General features: G+C 48.3%; 1 protein-coding gene across 2 annotated transcripts in view; it reads right to left on the minus strand.

The window, feature by feature from the left end:
* The window catches only part of NPTX1 (neuronal pentraxin 1), a 57,758-nt gene that overhangs the window by 20,479 nt on the left and 22,258 nt on the right, over window positions 1-15,021 (minus strand). For both annotated transcript variants that reach the window (XM_069199729.1, XM_069199731.1), the window contains exon 4: window positions 4,708-4,887. In XM_069199729.1, the coding sequence (XP_069055830.1) occupies window positions 4,708-4,887 (180 nt within the window). The remainder of the gene's footprint in view (window positions 1-4,707; window positions 4,888-15,021) is intronic.

A 15,021-nucleotide genomic window follows, 5' to 3' on the forward strand; every position in this document is an offset into this window, starting at 1 on the left:
AATCACTGAAAGAGATGCTTTTGCTCCCGAGTAAAACTTTAGTGAAGAAACCCAGTAATGAACGTACTTTTATTCAAGATCTTGAAAAGTGTTCTAATTATAAATATCAAAGATGTCCCCTCAGAAGACTTCATCCAACAAGGCTATCTTATATGCTTAGCATCTCATGTCCCCCTACTAAAAGGCAAAGCCTCCATTTCCGACTCCAGTACACACCTATACATTTGAAGGATCCTGGAAGGGTATTGCACAGGAAGACCGGTGTTGTCAATTACGTAATTTATACTTAGAGACAATTCACCACATCCTAGGTATTTGCCCCACAATTTTTGATTTGAGGAATACAGTCCTCTCACCCATTTGAGAACTTTAGATGTCTCAGTGAAATTAATTATCTTGCAATGGTCGATCGAACTGAGATATTGGGTGAATGATTTAATATTTGAGCTTGACCTCCAAGCAACTTGGATCATTTGAATAAATGAGAACTTTGTATAAATAATAATTTGTTACAGAATATCATTGACTCAGTTGTTACTAATATGTCATAGACAGTCTTCTGAAACTGTAGGTCTGACAGTAAATATATCATAACCTGGCATTGTTTTGGATCTATGTGTATGTGAGGTTACATTGTTATAGGTAAGATGCATTGTAAATTATTTTCTTTAATTTATACAATTACATTTTTTATCTGGCCACTAGGCCTTTGGTGACTTTCTGCACCTACTAGTTTTCGGAACAAAATATATAGCACACGGTGACCAGAGATTTTCGGTTCTTGGCCCCACATATTGGAAAGAACTGCCACTAACCATCTGTAGAAGCATTGTTCACTCTTGATAGATAATGCTCTAGATGTTTGCTAAGTATGATAATTGCACTGTCTTGACCCATTGGCCTGTGCTCCCGCAACTTTTGCTCATTCATCGCCTAGATAAGGCTCGCTACTTTCAGAATATAAATAAAATGCAATTAAAAATCACTCTAATGAACCATTCATCGGCGTCTGCAGAGTAACTTCAACTGAAAGCTTTTGGTTCCAATAGTATCAGTTTCCTCATTAATGAACAAGGACCCAAAGGGTCGTTGGCTAGAGATGGAGTTTCATGTCCTCTGTAATAAAGGGTTCACATTATGGAGGTGGCACGCCTGAAAATGAGAGTCATGTAAACAACAGGAGTTACCCATAAACCTCTCAGGGACCTGGGTATTGATCATAACAACAACAATGTCCCACAGGAAATATTCAACTTACAACGGTCATCAATTCAATATAAGGTATTTTATACCATCATAGAGAAGAAAAGAGAAGAAAAAATATGACCCAAACTGGAGAATTAGCAAAATATCATTTTTTTAAAAAATAACTGATTGTTTTTTCGAAAGCAGCATTTCAAATTGTCTCAAGTGCAGTGTGCAAAGAACAGGCTCAAAGAAGAGCGAACAGCGAAAGAGGTTCACACGAAGACAGAGGAGCAGTGAAAAGAACACAATCTTTGAGTAAACCATATTTTGACATAATTCATTGAACAAAGGGAATGTATAGTTCCTTTTTAGTTGATATATTGTCAAACGTCGTCAAAAAGGTTGTATTGATCATTTTTTTCTTTTTGCTGCCCCTCTTTGTGTAAATTTTGTTGCCGCTTCCCATTTTTGAGCCCGTTCTTAGCACATTGCACTTGAGAAACTCCTATGAAATGCTAATTTCTAAAAAAAAAACAGTTATTTAAAAAAATGATATTTTATCAATTCTTCAGTTTGGGTCATATTTTTCCTTTTCTTTTCCTTCTCTAAGATGGTATAAATTACCTTGTATAGAATTGATGACCATTGTAAGTTGAATGCTACCTCTGCGACATTGTTTTTGTTACTGAAAATAAAACAGGAGACGTATTTACTTCTCTAATTTTGCTCTGCTAGTGCATGAGAAGGGGGTCAATACTGAAGAACCTTCTCAGGCGTCTTGGCACAGATAGAGGTTCATAATACAGTAGCCACCTCCTCAGAACTTCTACGGCCCATAAAAAGCATGGATGTCCTACATAGGTGGAAAGTGCAGTCTCATGAAAAGCATAGCAGTCTGGCTGAGAAGTGCAGACGCTGTGCCGTAACGCCATGTAGAGTAATGCTTTCACTGTATGAATGGGAGAGAAGTACTGCTGAGAGTTGACATTGGTACCCATTTAGATATCACAAGTAGCAATCACTGGTCAGCAAGAGATGTCTTGATTCGTATGCTACCATTACATCGCATGCAAGTACTTTGATGGTGGGCTTTCACTCAATTTAGATTGTGTTATTTTACTTTACAGTCAAAGGCTTTTTTATACTTTCAAGTGACATAAACATGGGGTGCGTGTGTATGTGTTTTTTATTTTTTAAGGTTATGTAATTTAAATAGAGGCAATAAGGGATTTTTAGGATTCAGGAATGGGTAGAGTCAAGGAGCAGAAAAGGTTTTTTTGGATTTCAGGGCGGATAATGTCAAGTAAGAGATTTTTGGGGTTCAGAGATGGTTAATATTACGGGTAGTAAAGATTGTTTTAGAACATGGGTACTCACAAACATGTTCACAGGTGCCACAAAGTATAGTTTGTGGTGTACCCAAGAGCCGCACTGACGCCAGTACAATGGGGGTGGGCTTTGTGTGTGGGGGAGGGAGGGGTACTGTGGGGGTTACGTCAAGCGTAGGGAAAACACATCATATGCATTGTCTAAATTAAACCTCTAGTCAATAGAAGATTCATAGCTGTGAAAATACTGTTTTATTGTGTATCTGAGTCACTATCCCTTCACGTACTGCACCTTGGGGTAAGCCTTCTCTGCTTGCTTTTGCTACCTTAGGAGAGCGAAGTGTGAAAAGGAAGATTGTGTGATCTTAGGCAATTGTCTAATTTCACTTAGCCTCCCTTTTCCATTTTGATCTATAAGAGTACCTTGAAATGGATGTGGTTAAAATATAAGGCGTACAAAATATTTTGATTGTTTGATTTAATAAGTTATAATGTTGTCCATCTATAAAAACAACCCAGCCCACCCATAGGGTTCCTGGTGATAACTGGTTTGCCTCTTCATTCAGTATTGGCATTGTTGCCATTGTGGGAGGAGGCATGACTGTTTCTATGTTCATTTTGAAAACTGTCACTTTTAAAAAATACATCTCAAAGCACTGGCATAATCTGATGTACTAAGGTGAAGCATATGTTGATGAAGACTTTTTTTTTACACCTTTGTTGAAAGGTGTCTTAAAAAGAATGTGTTCCTAAAGTTAAATGGTGCAGGGCACCTTATTTGCTTAATTCTTCCAGTTATTGTAGATAAATGCTTGCCCGTTTAATTAACATCTTTATGAATGTTAGTGCTCTCAGCAGCCCGTGCAGTTGTTCAGCTGGGGGCTGCATGGAAGGTCAGGAGGGCCGCGCGTGGCCCCCGGGCCGTACTTTGAGCATTACTATGTAGGATATACTGGGAAGCCAGCACCATAAGCTGGGTGGCCTAGGGTCATATGAGGAGATGTTGGCATCAGAGGTAGTAGGGCAGGGTGTCGCAGGAACATAATGCAGATTGTTTTTTATAAGGATTGGCTCAGGTGTGAATCAGCTTCAGCAGGCTCCCGACCCTCCCCAGCAGCCGGGGAGATGTACAAAAGGGAATAGAATAAATAACTACTCCCATAGCCTGAATGACCCCTTGTCTAAACTATGAATAGCTACTCTAAAGCTTAACTATCTGTGGTTTCAAAAACAGTTACTTAGTGATGCATATTTGTATGAATGCACAACTTTACACACTCCCTGCCCACATTATCATTTCTCACACTAATGTGGATATATTGTTAGAGGTGCTTGTTGCTGCTTTTTTCTTAGATATCTTTATTAAGAGCTGGATGTGAGGTGAAGATCCTTTAGAGTCTTTTCCCATTCCTACGGCTTCTATGAATTTAGAGAAAATTGATCCTAGTAAAACTTAAAGTGCAGTGCATATGATACAAATATTACTCTATCAAAGGCCAGAGTTCCAGCACAAAGTCTTGCTTAGTACTGGGGAGGGTGCAATTGCACATTTTTGGTGGTTACAATTAAAAATTGCACAGTTATGCATATAATGTACATTTTCTGGCCAGTATCTCATCAGAAAATTGAACTCAGGGGTGTAACTTGTGTCCAGAATTAATGCAAGATACCAGTAGGAGACTGGCGCTGAAGGAGAACATTTCTCTGTGATTGGGTTGTGCTGTGCCATTCTAGAACCAGTCTCTTACGGACAAAAATCATGTGAAATGTTGTCATATGGCAAATAATTTTGCAAATTTGCAAGATTTTACCATTCTTAAAAGAAAAACTAGCCTATGCCTGGTCAAAAACCGTGTCCCACAGGAAGCCATGGCCCCCCGCTCTTAAGGTGTGTGGTATAACTGCCCGGGAGCACAGGTGGGGCAGACTATTGGAGAAACAAAGGGATATCCAGACAGACTAGTACTTCAATAACACAAGTAGGGTTGTGGCAGAGCCAGTCAGATTACAGGCATGAGTTTCTCTTCCATTCCTTTTTTTTTCTTGACATTCTGGCTGTTGTAGTTTTGCTTTTCCAACAGTATTAATGCAGGACTACAACTTCCAGGATACAATGTCACTTTCTTGCATGGGGCAGCTGGCGATTTCAGGCTTATATTTTTAGCTGTTTGGAATTTCATGTGAGCCATACCTGTTCTTGCCCCAGCACTAGTACTCCATGGGGTTTGATGGGATGGTAAGGGGCCAGGTTCTCCCCGCTGCCTTTCAAGGTGCCATCCTGATAGGCCTCCCAGACCCCATCCCGGGTGGTCCAGGTCAGGCAGATGTGGTGCCATTTGCCATCGTTGATCACGAAGGGCAACTTTGCAACCTGTGGGTAGAAGAGGAAAATAGTCAGAGGTCCTGAAAAATAGGAAAAAAAGGGACTTAACAACTGTCCCCTTTACAAACATGTTAAGAACTTAACAAGCATAGTTTAGTTTAAACATGATATAACTTTGTAAACATTATTGTGGTCATTATGAATGTGGCGGTCCCACCACCAACAGGCTGGCGGTGAAGACCACCACATAATGAGTGTGGCGGGTTGGCCTCTTCCAACCGGCCACATCTCCACTTATACCAACATGACGGTCGGAACCGCCAAGCCGGAGATGATGATCTCTGACCCGGCTGCTCACAGAAGACTGCCGGCGGTATTAGGAGCCGGGTTTCCACCATGGTTTCCGCAGCGGTAGCACCGCGATGAAAACCATGGCGGAAGGGCTACCGGTGACAGGGAATTTCTTCTCTGTCACTGGTAAACTGCTCCCCCCCCAGCAAGCACTAGACCCCTCTCCCCCTCCCCCCAACCCCACACCCCCATTCATACACATCGTTCCTCACACACATTCATGCACACACTCAGACACCACACACTCATACACACGCACACACCATCCCTCACCCTCCCACCCCCATCCCCTGCCAGACGATCACCTCACCTGTTCCTGGGAGAAGGTCGTCTGGCAGGGAACGGGAAGGGGCGCTTCAACCGCCGGCAGCACCCTGCCAGCAGGACACCGCCAGGCCATATTATGGCCCATAAAATGGTGGGCGGTGTCCTACTGGCAGGGCGGTGCAGGTGGTAGAACCACCAGAGCGCCTCCGCCTGCCAGCATGACTACTGCCGGATTTCCACCCAAAGTGTGGCGGAAATCAGGAAGTACCCATGATATGGCGGGCGGGAGACCACCAGCACTGGCAGTCTCCTGGCGGCCATGGCTTTGGCGGTCTTCATGGAAGACCACCAAAGTCATAATGAGGGCCTCTATATGTATATAGATATAGAAGTACACTCTTTATTTGGACGTTTAAGGACAGCAAAGTGATACATTTTCCTAGGCCTATGCCTTACTTGGTCAAGGTTTTTTGTTGAATGCTAGTATTTGTAGTTCTGTTTACCCTATTAGAAATGCAGAACTACGCCTCTCAGTATCCAAAGAAAAGGCAGGTCTGGGCGCGCTACTCATGCGTGAGCCTCACAGATCTGACACTTGTGTCAGGATGTTCTTGCGTGCCTTCAAACATGATCACCGGTGCGTTCTTCGGATACCAACCATTGTGTTTAGGTCAAGGGCGCAAGTGCCTTTTACCTGTTGTGAGTCTTGTGGGCTTTTAACCATGCCCACGTCACACCCATCACTTTCACTTGTTCGTGGGCTTGCCTTTCAAAAATCCTGTGTCATCATTGGTAAATGCTTAACGTTTGTCCCCCCTTGGGAAGGTTTTGTTACTGACGTGCAGACTGACCCTGTTACATGGATAATTGTACGATTGCCGGGATGTTTGATTGCGAGCGAGCTTCTTTTTCCTTTTGTGTCTCTCCTTCGGGCTCATGCTCATGGTGGCCATGGAGCTTTGAATCGGCTCGCTTATGTCAACTGTTTTACTTTTCATTATCAATTTATGTGTCAAGAAAAGTCCAGTTAGGAATTTACAACGCCAGTAGTAGGAGGAAATGCGAGACCCATTGCATTGCAAATGCTTGTTTTGTCTGTGATTTCAGTTCGCGGCAGGGGCGCGGAGGCACTGGTCTGCATGCTGGCCCCGCAGCATCATTAGCTCCTACAGCGCCTGGGCCCATAAGATCTCCAAGGCACCTCTCTTTCCGCTTCCTTTAATGGTCTTTTTCTTTGAGGTCGGGGGAGGGATGGCTGAGAGGAAGCAAGCTAACAGACCATTACGCACGAGAGCGGAGGGCACAATTTGAAAGGAACATGCTGGCGAAAAGAAGCATGCCAGTTGCACTGATAATGAATCTAATTTCGTTCTTCGAAAAGGAAGAAATAGCCGAGGCTCCCCTTTTAGCAGGGCTGTCATCTGTGGCTGCCATTTTGTCGGGTGCCGGCGGCACCGTGAGTTCAGGGCTCGGAGGGGATTACAAGCGCAAAGCTGGCTGTGTCTGATCTCGGCTGTCTCTAATCTCGGCTGCCTGTCACCCTGTCTGTTTAAAGCGACGTCCTCCTGTAAACCCCAGCATCTCTAACCCTCTCTGTCTCTAAGCCTGTCTTTCTCTAACTCTGCCCATCTGCCCCTGGATCCGACCGTCCCAAACCCTACCTGTCACCAACACTGCATTTCTGTGACGTGGGCTATCTTTAGCAGTGGCCGTCTCCCCCACTCGATGCCTGATTCTCAACATAATTTTCACTCTCTCCCTGGTTATCTTTCACCCCATTGTGTGGTGCTCAGTGTCTCTTATCCTGGTTGTTTCTGACCCTCGTTGTCTCTCAACTCTGTTTTGTCCTGCACTGTTTGTCTCTCGCCTAGGTTGCCTCGTGCCCTGGTCGTCTCTCTTCCCCGTTGTGTGTTGCTCTGTCTGGCACCCAGGTGGTCTCTCTCCCTGCTTGTTTCTTGCCCTGGTTGTTTCTCACCCGGATGTGTGTTGCTCTATTATTCTGTAGCCTAGGTTGTCTTTCCCCCTGATTGTCTCTCACCTCGGTTGCTTGCTGCTCTCTTGTCTCTTACCCTGGTTATCTCTTATTCCCAGTGTCTCCCACCCCGGTTGCGTATTGCTTTGTTTGCCTCCACGCCCTGGCTATCCCTCAGCATGTTTGTCTAACATCCTTGTTGTGTGTTGCTCTGTTTGCCTTTCACCTAGCCCGTCTTGCTTCATCGTTGTTTCTAACCATGGTTGTGTGTCGCCCTAGTTGCCTCTCACCTTGTTGTCACTTGCCCCAGTTATCTGTTTGTCTTTCGCCTCCATTTAGCCCTGGATGTCTCTTGCCATGGTTGTTTCTCACCCTAGCCATCTCTCACTCTTGTTGTCTTTCATCTCTGCTGTGTGCTGCTCTGTTTTCTCTTGCCTTGTTGTCTATCACTGTTTCAGGTCCTGAGCTCGCCCCCCACGACCGCAGCACCAACCTGCTGCCTCCTGCCTCTGTCCCCTGACCACGCTGCTGTTTGCGTGTTTGAGGCCCTCCTCCACCCGCAGGCATCCTCCTGCGCCTCATCCCTGGGGTCTAGTGGGCTCTGACTAGCTTCACTTGACCCGTGTGCCGCTTTCCGCCGTCCCGTAAGTGTTTTTCTTTTTTTTCGCTTTTTTCAGCGCCTCGCCGCCGGCGCTTCTGCCCCCTTTGTGCCCCCCTGATTGCTGTCTCCCCGATCGTATATTGTGCCATTTTGTTTTTCTGATTGTGTGCTTTTCTTATTGTAACTGCTTGTATTTTGCTCGTTTTCAGTGTTTTGCCCCTTGTGCGCTCCCCGTTCCCTGCCGCTGCCTCCCTGCGGCCCCGCCCCCCTCGCGCCCCCATTTGCCGCTCCCTCCCGCCTCCCGCCTCCCAGCTGCTCCTCCCTCCCCCCTCCCTTCTTAATGGCTGGCGCTGCGCGTCGCGAGTGAGCGACCTCTGACCTGTTTCAGGTCCTGAGCTCGCCCCCCACGACCGCAGCACCAACCTGCTGCCTCCTGCCTCTGTCCCCTGACCACGCTGCTGTTTGCGTGTTCGAGGCCCTCCTCCACCCGCAGGCATCCTCCTGCGCCTCATCCCTGGGGTCTAGTGGGCTCTGACTAGCTTCACTTGACCCGTGTGCCGCTTTCCGCCGTCCCGTAAGTGTTTTTCGTTTTTTTCGCTTTTTTCAGCGCCTTGCCGCCGGCACTTCTGCCCCCTTCAACGACACCATCGCTGACCTTGCAAGCACCCACGCCCTCGCTTCCCCGGATTACATCCTCCTGGGAGATCTGAACTACCATCTGGAAAATGCCAACGACGTCAACACCGCGTCACTGACCTCCAACCTCCTCAACCTCGGTCTCCGCCAGCTAGTCAACACACCTACCCACATCGCCGGTCACACCCTTGACCCCCTCTTCACCTCTAGCAACCACATTTCCTTCAGCCACACCTCCGAACTCCACTGGACTGACCATCACTGTGTCCATTTCACCTATAAGAAAACCACAGAGCAACACCGCATCCAGCTACCTCCCCACCGCCGCTGGGGCAAAGTCACCCAAGAACAACTGACCAGCACCCTCATCAACAACCTTCCACCCGACGCAATCGACCCGAGCACAGCCGCCATCAACCTCCATCAATGGATCCTCGACTGCGCCAACACCCTTGCCCCTCTCAAGAAACCCACCACCATCCAAGGAAAGAAAAAACCAGCCTGGTTCACAGACGATCTCACCACCTCCAAAAGCAACTGCCAGAAACTCAAAAAGAAATGGATCCAAGAACGCACACCCGACAACCTCGCCGCCCTCAAAAACGCCAACCGCGAACACCACCAACGGATCCGCACCGCCAATCGCGCCCACTTCACCGAACGCATCAACAACAACGCCCACGACTGCAAAGAACTCTTCGGCATCGTGAAGGAACTCTCCAATCCGAAAGCCAACTCCAACGACATCCCGCCCTCCCAGAAACTCTGCGACGACCTCTCCACCTTCTTCCACCAGAAAATCACCACCATCCACGACAGCTTCATCACCGGTCCACCGCCAGACCCCACCCCGACGTCTCCTCCCGCGACTGCCGCCTCACCGCCTGGACCCGCGTGGACGAGGCAGAAACCATAGCAACCATGAACACCATCCACTCAGGCTCCCCCACGGACCCCTGCCCCCATCATGTTTTCAACTCAGCCAACGCCACCATCGCCCCCGAACTCCGCAAGATCATCAACCTCTCCTTCACTTCTGCCACCTTCCCGGACAGCTGGAAACACGCAGAAATCCAACCCCTCCTCAAAAAACCCAAGGCTGACCCCAACGACCTCAAAAACTTCCGTCCGATCTCTCTCCTCCCTTTTCCAGTGAAAGTCATCGAGAAGATCGTCAACACTCAGCTCACCCACTTCCTCGAAGACAATTCCATCCTGGACCCCTCACAATCCGGATTCAGACGAAACCACAGCACTGAGACCGCCCTCCTCGCCGCCACAGATGACATCAGACATCAAATGGACAACGGTGAAACCTCAGCCCTCATCCTCCTCGACCTATCAGCCGCTTTTGACACCGTCTGCCACCGCACCCTACTGACCCGCCTCCAGGAAGCCGGCATCCAAGATAAAGCCCTCCACTGGATCTCATCCTTCCTCTCCGACAGAACGCAGAGAGTCCGTCTCTCCCCTTTCCGCTCCAAAGCCACCAACCTCATCTGCGGCGTCCCCCAAGGATCCTCCCTCAGCCCCACGTTGTTCAACGTCTACATGGCCCCCCTCGCTCAACTGGCCCGCCAACATCATCTCAGCATCATCTCCTACGCCGACGATACCCAGCTCGTTCTCTCCCTGACCAAAGACCCGCTCACCGCCAAAACAAACCTCCACGAGGGACTAAAATCCATCGCCGATTGGATGAACAACAGTCGCCTGAAACTCAACTCCGACAAGACGGAAGTCCTCATCCTCGGACGCACTCCCTCAGCCTGGAACGACTCATGGTGGCCCTCCGTCCTCGGACCCCCACCCACCCCTGCCAGCCACGCAAGAAACCTCGGCTTCATCCTGGACTCCGCCCTCACCATGTCCAAACAGGTCAGCGCCGTCTCCTCCTCCTGTTTCAACACCCTTCGAATGCTCCGCAGAATCTTCAAGTGGATTCCAACAGAAACCAGAAAGACGGTGACCCAGGCCCTCGTCAGCAGCAGACTTGACTACGGCAACGCACTCTACACAGGCATCCCAAAGACATCAAACGCCTCCAACGTATCCAAAATGCCTCCGCCCGACTGATCCTCAACATACCCCGCCGAAGTCACATCTCCCCTCACCTAAAGGAACTCCACTGGCTCCCGGAAGACAAAAGGATCACCTTCAAACTCCTGACCCACGCTCACAAGGCACTTCACAACTCCGGACCCTCCTACCTCAACACCAGACTCAACTTCTACACTCCAACACGTCAACTCCGATCCGCCAACCTCGCCCTCTCCATCGTACCCCGAATCCAGCGCAAGACATCCGGCGGCAGATCCTTCTCCTTCCTCGCCGCCAAGACCTGGAACTCTCTCCCCACATCTCTTCGCCAGACCCAGGACCTCCTCGCATTCAGAAGGCTCCTCAAGACCTGGCTCTTCGACCGCTAAACCAGCAGCGCTCCCAACCCCCCCCCCCTCAGCGCCTCGAAACCCTGACGGGTACATAGCGCGCTTAATAAATATTATGATTGATTGATTGATTGATCACTCTTGTCTTTCACACCAGTTGTGTGTTGCTCTGTCTGTCTCTTGCCATAGTTGTCTTCTGTCCTGTTGTCTCATACCCTCGTGTTGTGCTCTGTATGTTTTTCGCCCAGTCCCTAGATGTCGCTAGTCCTGACTGTCTCTTACTATAACTGTCTTGGACCCTGGCTATTGATGCCTGGCGTTTTCTGCCTATAGCCAGGGCAACTGGAATTATGCAGCAGGAGAGGGCCAAATATTGCGGCAGGCTTGAGTAAATTATGTGACAACAAAAGCCAAATTATGCTGCATAATGTGGCACATTTTGTAAATGTATAACTTAATTATTTCGGCATTTTTAACATTGGTACTATTGTATGGACATTGGTTGCACCCTATTAGCAACAGAAAGGTGACCAGTCAAGCTTTGAAAAGGGGCTTCTACTGTGCGACAACACGTGATGCTACATGTTTAGTAACTTTTAAACCTTCTGAGCTAGAATTTTTTTTTTTAAATCAGCAGAATATGTGGCAGATTATGGATTATGTGGCAAATGCAGCAAATCTATAATTATGTGGAAATCTCTGCAGCCGCAAAAGCACACAATTCCAGTGGCCCTGCTACGTATAACCCTTTCTGCCTTCAGGCTCCCCTTTTTGATACTGGCTGTGCCAAGGCTAGCTGTCTCTCTCCAGATGTGTATAGCTCTGGCTATCCCTAACCATCACTACATCTAGTTCTTGATGTGTTTACCTATTTCTGTGCCAACCTATGACTGTTTTTTGACATTGCTGTGTCTGGCCTTGGCACTCTCTAATCCAGCTGTCCTCAACAGTAGATGTTCCCGCCCTTATCTAGCCCAGGCTGCAGCCGGCACTGACGGTATCCATCCCTGACTGTATTTAACTATCTCTGGATAACCCTGAGTGCAGCCGGCACTGTCGGTATCCACCCCTCACTGTATTAAACCTCTCTGTATAAACCTGGCTGCAGCCAGCATTGGTGATACCCATCCCTCACAGTACTTAACCCTCCATCTACATGGCCCACCCTGCGGCCAGCACTGGCGCGATCTCTCCTTGATTTCATTCACCCCTCTCTAGGAGTGAACTAAGATGCAGTGGGCACTGGCGGTATCTATTCTTGATTGCACGTACCTCCCTATAGGAGTAAACTAAAATGCAGTGGGCACTGGCGGTATCTATTCTTGATTGCACTTAGCCCTCTCTAAGAGTAATCTAAGATGCAGTGGGCACTGGTGGTATCTATCCTTGATTGCATTTACCCCTCTCTAGGTGTAAACTAAGATGCAGTGGGCACTGGCGGTATCTATCCTTGATTGCATTTACCCCTCTCTAGGAGTAATCTAAGATGCAGTGGGCACTGGCTGTATCTTTCCTTGTTTGCACTTACCCCTCTCTAGGAGTAAACTAAGATGCAGTGGGCACTGGCGGTATCTATTCTTGATTGCACTTACCCTCTCTAGAAGTAAACTAAGGTGCAGTGGGCACCGGTGGCATCTATCCTTGATTTCATGAACCCCTCTCTAGGAGTAAACTAAGATGCAGTGGGCACTGGCTGTATCTATCCTTGTTTGCACTTACCCCTCTCTAGGAGTAAACTAAGATGCAGTGGGCACTGGCGGTATCTATTCTTGATTGCACTTACCCTCTCTAGAAGTAAACTAAGGTGCAGTGGGCACCAGTGGTATCTATCCTTGATTTCATGAACCCCTCTCTAGGAGTAAACTAAGATGCAGTGGGCACTGGCTGTATCTATCCTTGATTGCACTTATCCCTCTCTAGCAGTAAACTTAGATGTAGTGGGCACTGGCGGTATCTATCCTTGATTTCATGCACCCCTCTCTAGGAGTAAACTAAGATGCAGTGGGCACTGGCAGTATCTATTCTTGATTGCACTTACCCTCTCTAGGAGTAAACTAAGATGCAGTGGGCACTGGTGGTATCTATCCTTGATTGCACTTACCCTCTCTAGGAGTAAACTAAGATGCAGTGGGCACTGGCGGTATCTATCCTTGATTGCATTTACCCCTCTCTAGGAGTAATCTAAGATGCAGTGGGCACTGGCTGTATCTTTCCTTGTTTGCACTTACCCCTCTCTAGGAGTAAACTAAGATGCAGTGGGCACTGGCGGTATCTATTCTTGATTGCACTTACCCTCTCTAGAAGTAAACTAAGGTGCAGTGGGCACCGGTGGTATCTATCCTTGATTTCATGAACCCCTCTCTAGGAGTAAACTAAGATGCAGTGGGCACTGGCTGTATCTATCCTTGATTGCACTTATCCCTCTCTAGGAGTAAACTTAGATGTAGTGGGCACTGGCGGTATCTATCCTTGATTTCATGCACCCCTCTCTAGGAGTAAACTAAGATGCAGTGGGCACTGGCGGTATCTATTCTTGATTGCACTTACCCTCTCTAGGAGTAAACTAAGATGCAGTGGGCACTGGCTGTATCTATCCTTGATTGCACTTACCCTCTCTAGGAGTAAACTAAGATGCAGTGGGCACTGGTGGTATCTATCCTTGATTGCACTTACCCTCTCTAGGAGTAAACTTAGATGCAGTGGGCACTGGCTGTATCTATCCTTGAATGCACTTACCCTCTCTAGGAGTAAACTTAGATGCAGTGGGCACTGGCTGTATCTATCCTTGATTGCACTTATCCCTCTCTAGGAATAAACTAAGGTGCAGTGGGCACTGGTGGTATCTATCCTTGATTGCACTTACCCTCTCTAGAAGTAAACTAAGATGCAATGGGCACTGGCGGTATCTATCCTTGATTGCACTTACCCTCTCTAGGAATAAACTAAGGTGCAGTGGGCACTGGTGGTATCTATGTGTCTCTCTATTCATCCCTGTTTCTTCATAACCTGAGCAGCACTGAGCCCCGGCGATATGTATCCCTCGCCTCTGTTGGACTGACCCTGACTGCCACCAGCCTGGTTGTGTCTATCACTGATGGCGTCCAGTCCAAGGTAAAACAATCCCTGACTGCCTCCAACACTTGACTATATTCCGCTGCCTCGACCTCTTCACTATCTCAGTGTCTCTGACCCCTGGGTATCTTTATCCAGGCTATCTATGGATGCTTCTTACTTCGGGGTGTCTCTGGCTGCGCTGACACCTGGCTCCTGCATGATACCCCTGCCTGCCCCCAGCTGCCTCTGACCCTCCTCTCTACCTCTGGTGCTTCTTCCCCCCCGGGTATCCCAAGCTATCACCCCTGCGGTGTTTAGTTGCCACCCACCCGCAGCGATGCCTGGCTCACTCTGACCCCTGGATATCTCTGGCTCACTCTGTCCCCTGGATATCTCTGGCTCCCTCTGACCCCTGGATATCTCTGGCTCCCTCTGACCCCTTGATATCTCTGGCTCCTTCTGACCCCTTGATATCTCTGGCTCCCTCTGTCCCCTGGATATCTCTGGCTCCTCTGTCCCCTGTATATCTCTGGCTCCCTCTGATCCCTTGATATCTCTGGCTCCCTCTGTCCCCTGGATATCTAGCGCTCCCTGTGTCCCCTGGATATCTCTGGCTCCCGCTGTCCCCTGGATATCTAGCGCTCCCTCTGACCCCTGGATACCTGGATATCTCTGGCTCCCTCTGTCCCCTGGATATCTCTGGCTCCCTCTGTCCCCTGGATATCTCTGGCTCCCTCTGTCCCCTGGATATCTAGCGCTCCCTCTGACCCCTGGATATCTCTGGCTCCCTCTGTCCCCTGGATATCTCTGGCTCCCTCTGTCCCCTGGATATCTAGCGCTCCCTCTGACCCCTGGATATCTCTGGCTCCCTCTGTCCCCTGGATATCTCTGGCTCCCTCTGTCCCCTGGAT

This window comes from Pleurodeles waltl, chromosome 7, assembly GCF_031143425.1.
Source record: "Pleurodeles waltl isolate 20211129_DDA chromosome 7, aPleWal1.hap1.20221129, whole genome shotgun sequence".
NCBI lineage: Eukaryota > Metazoa > Chordata > Amphibia > Caudata > Salamandridae > Pleurodeles > Pleurodeles waltl.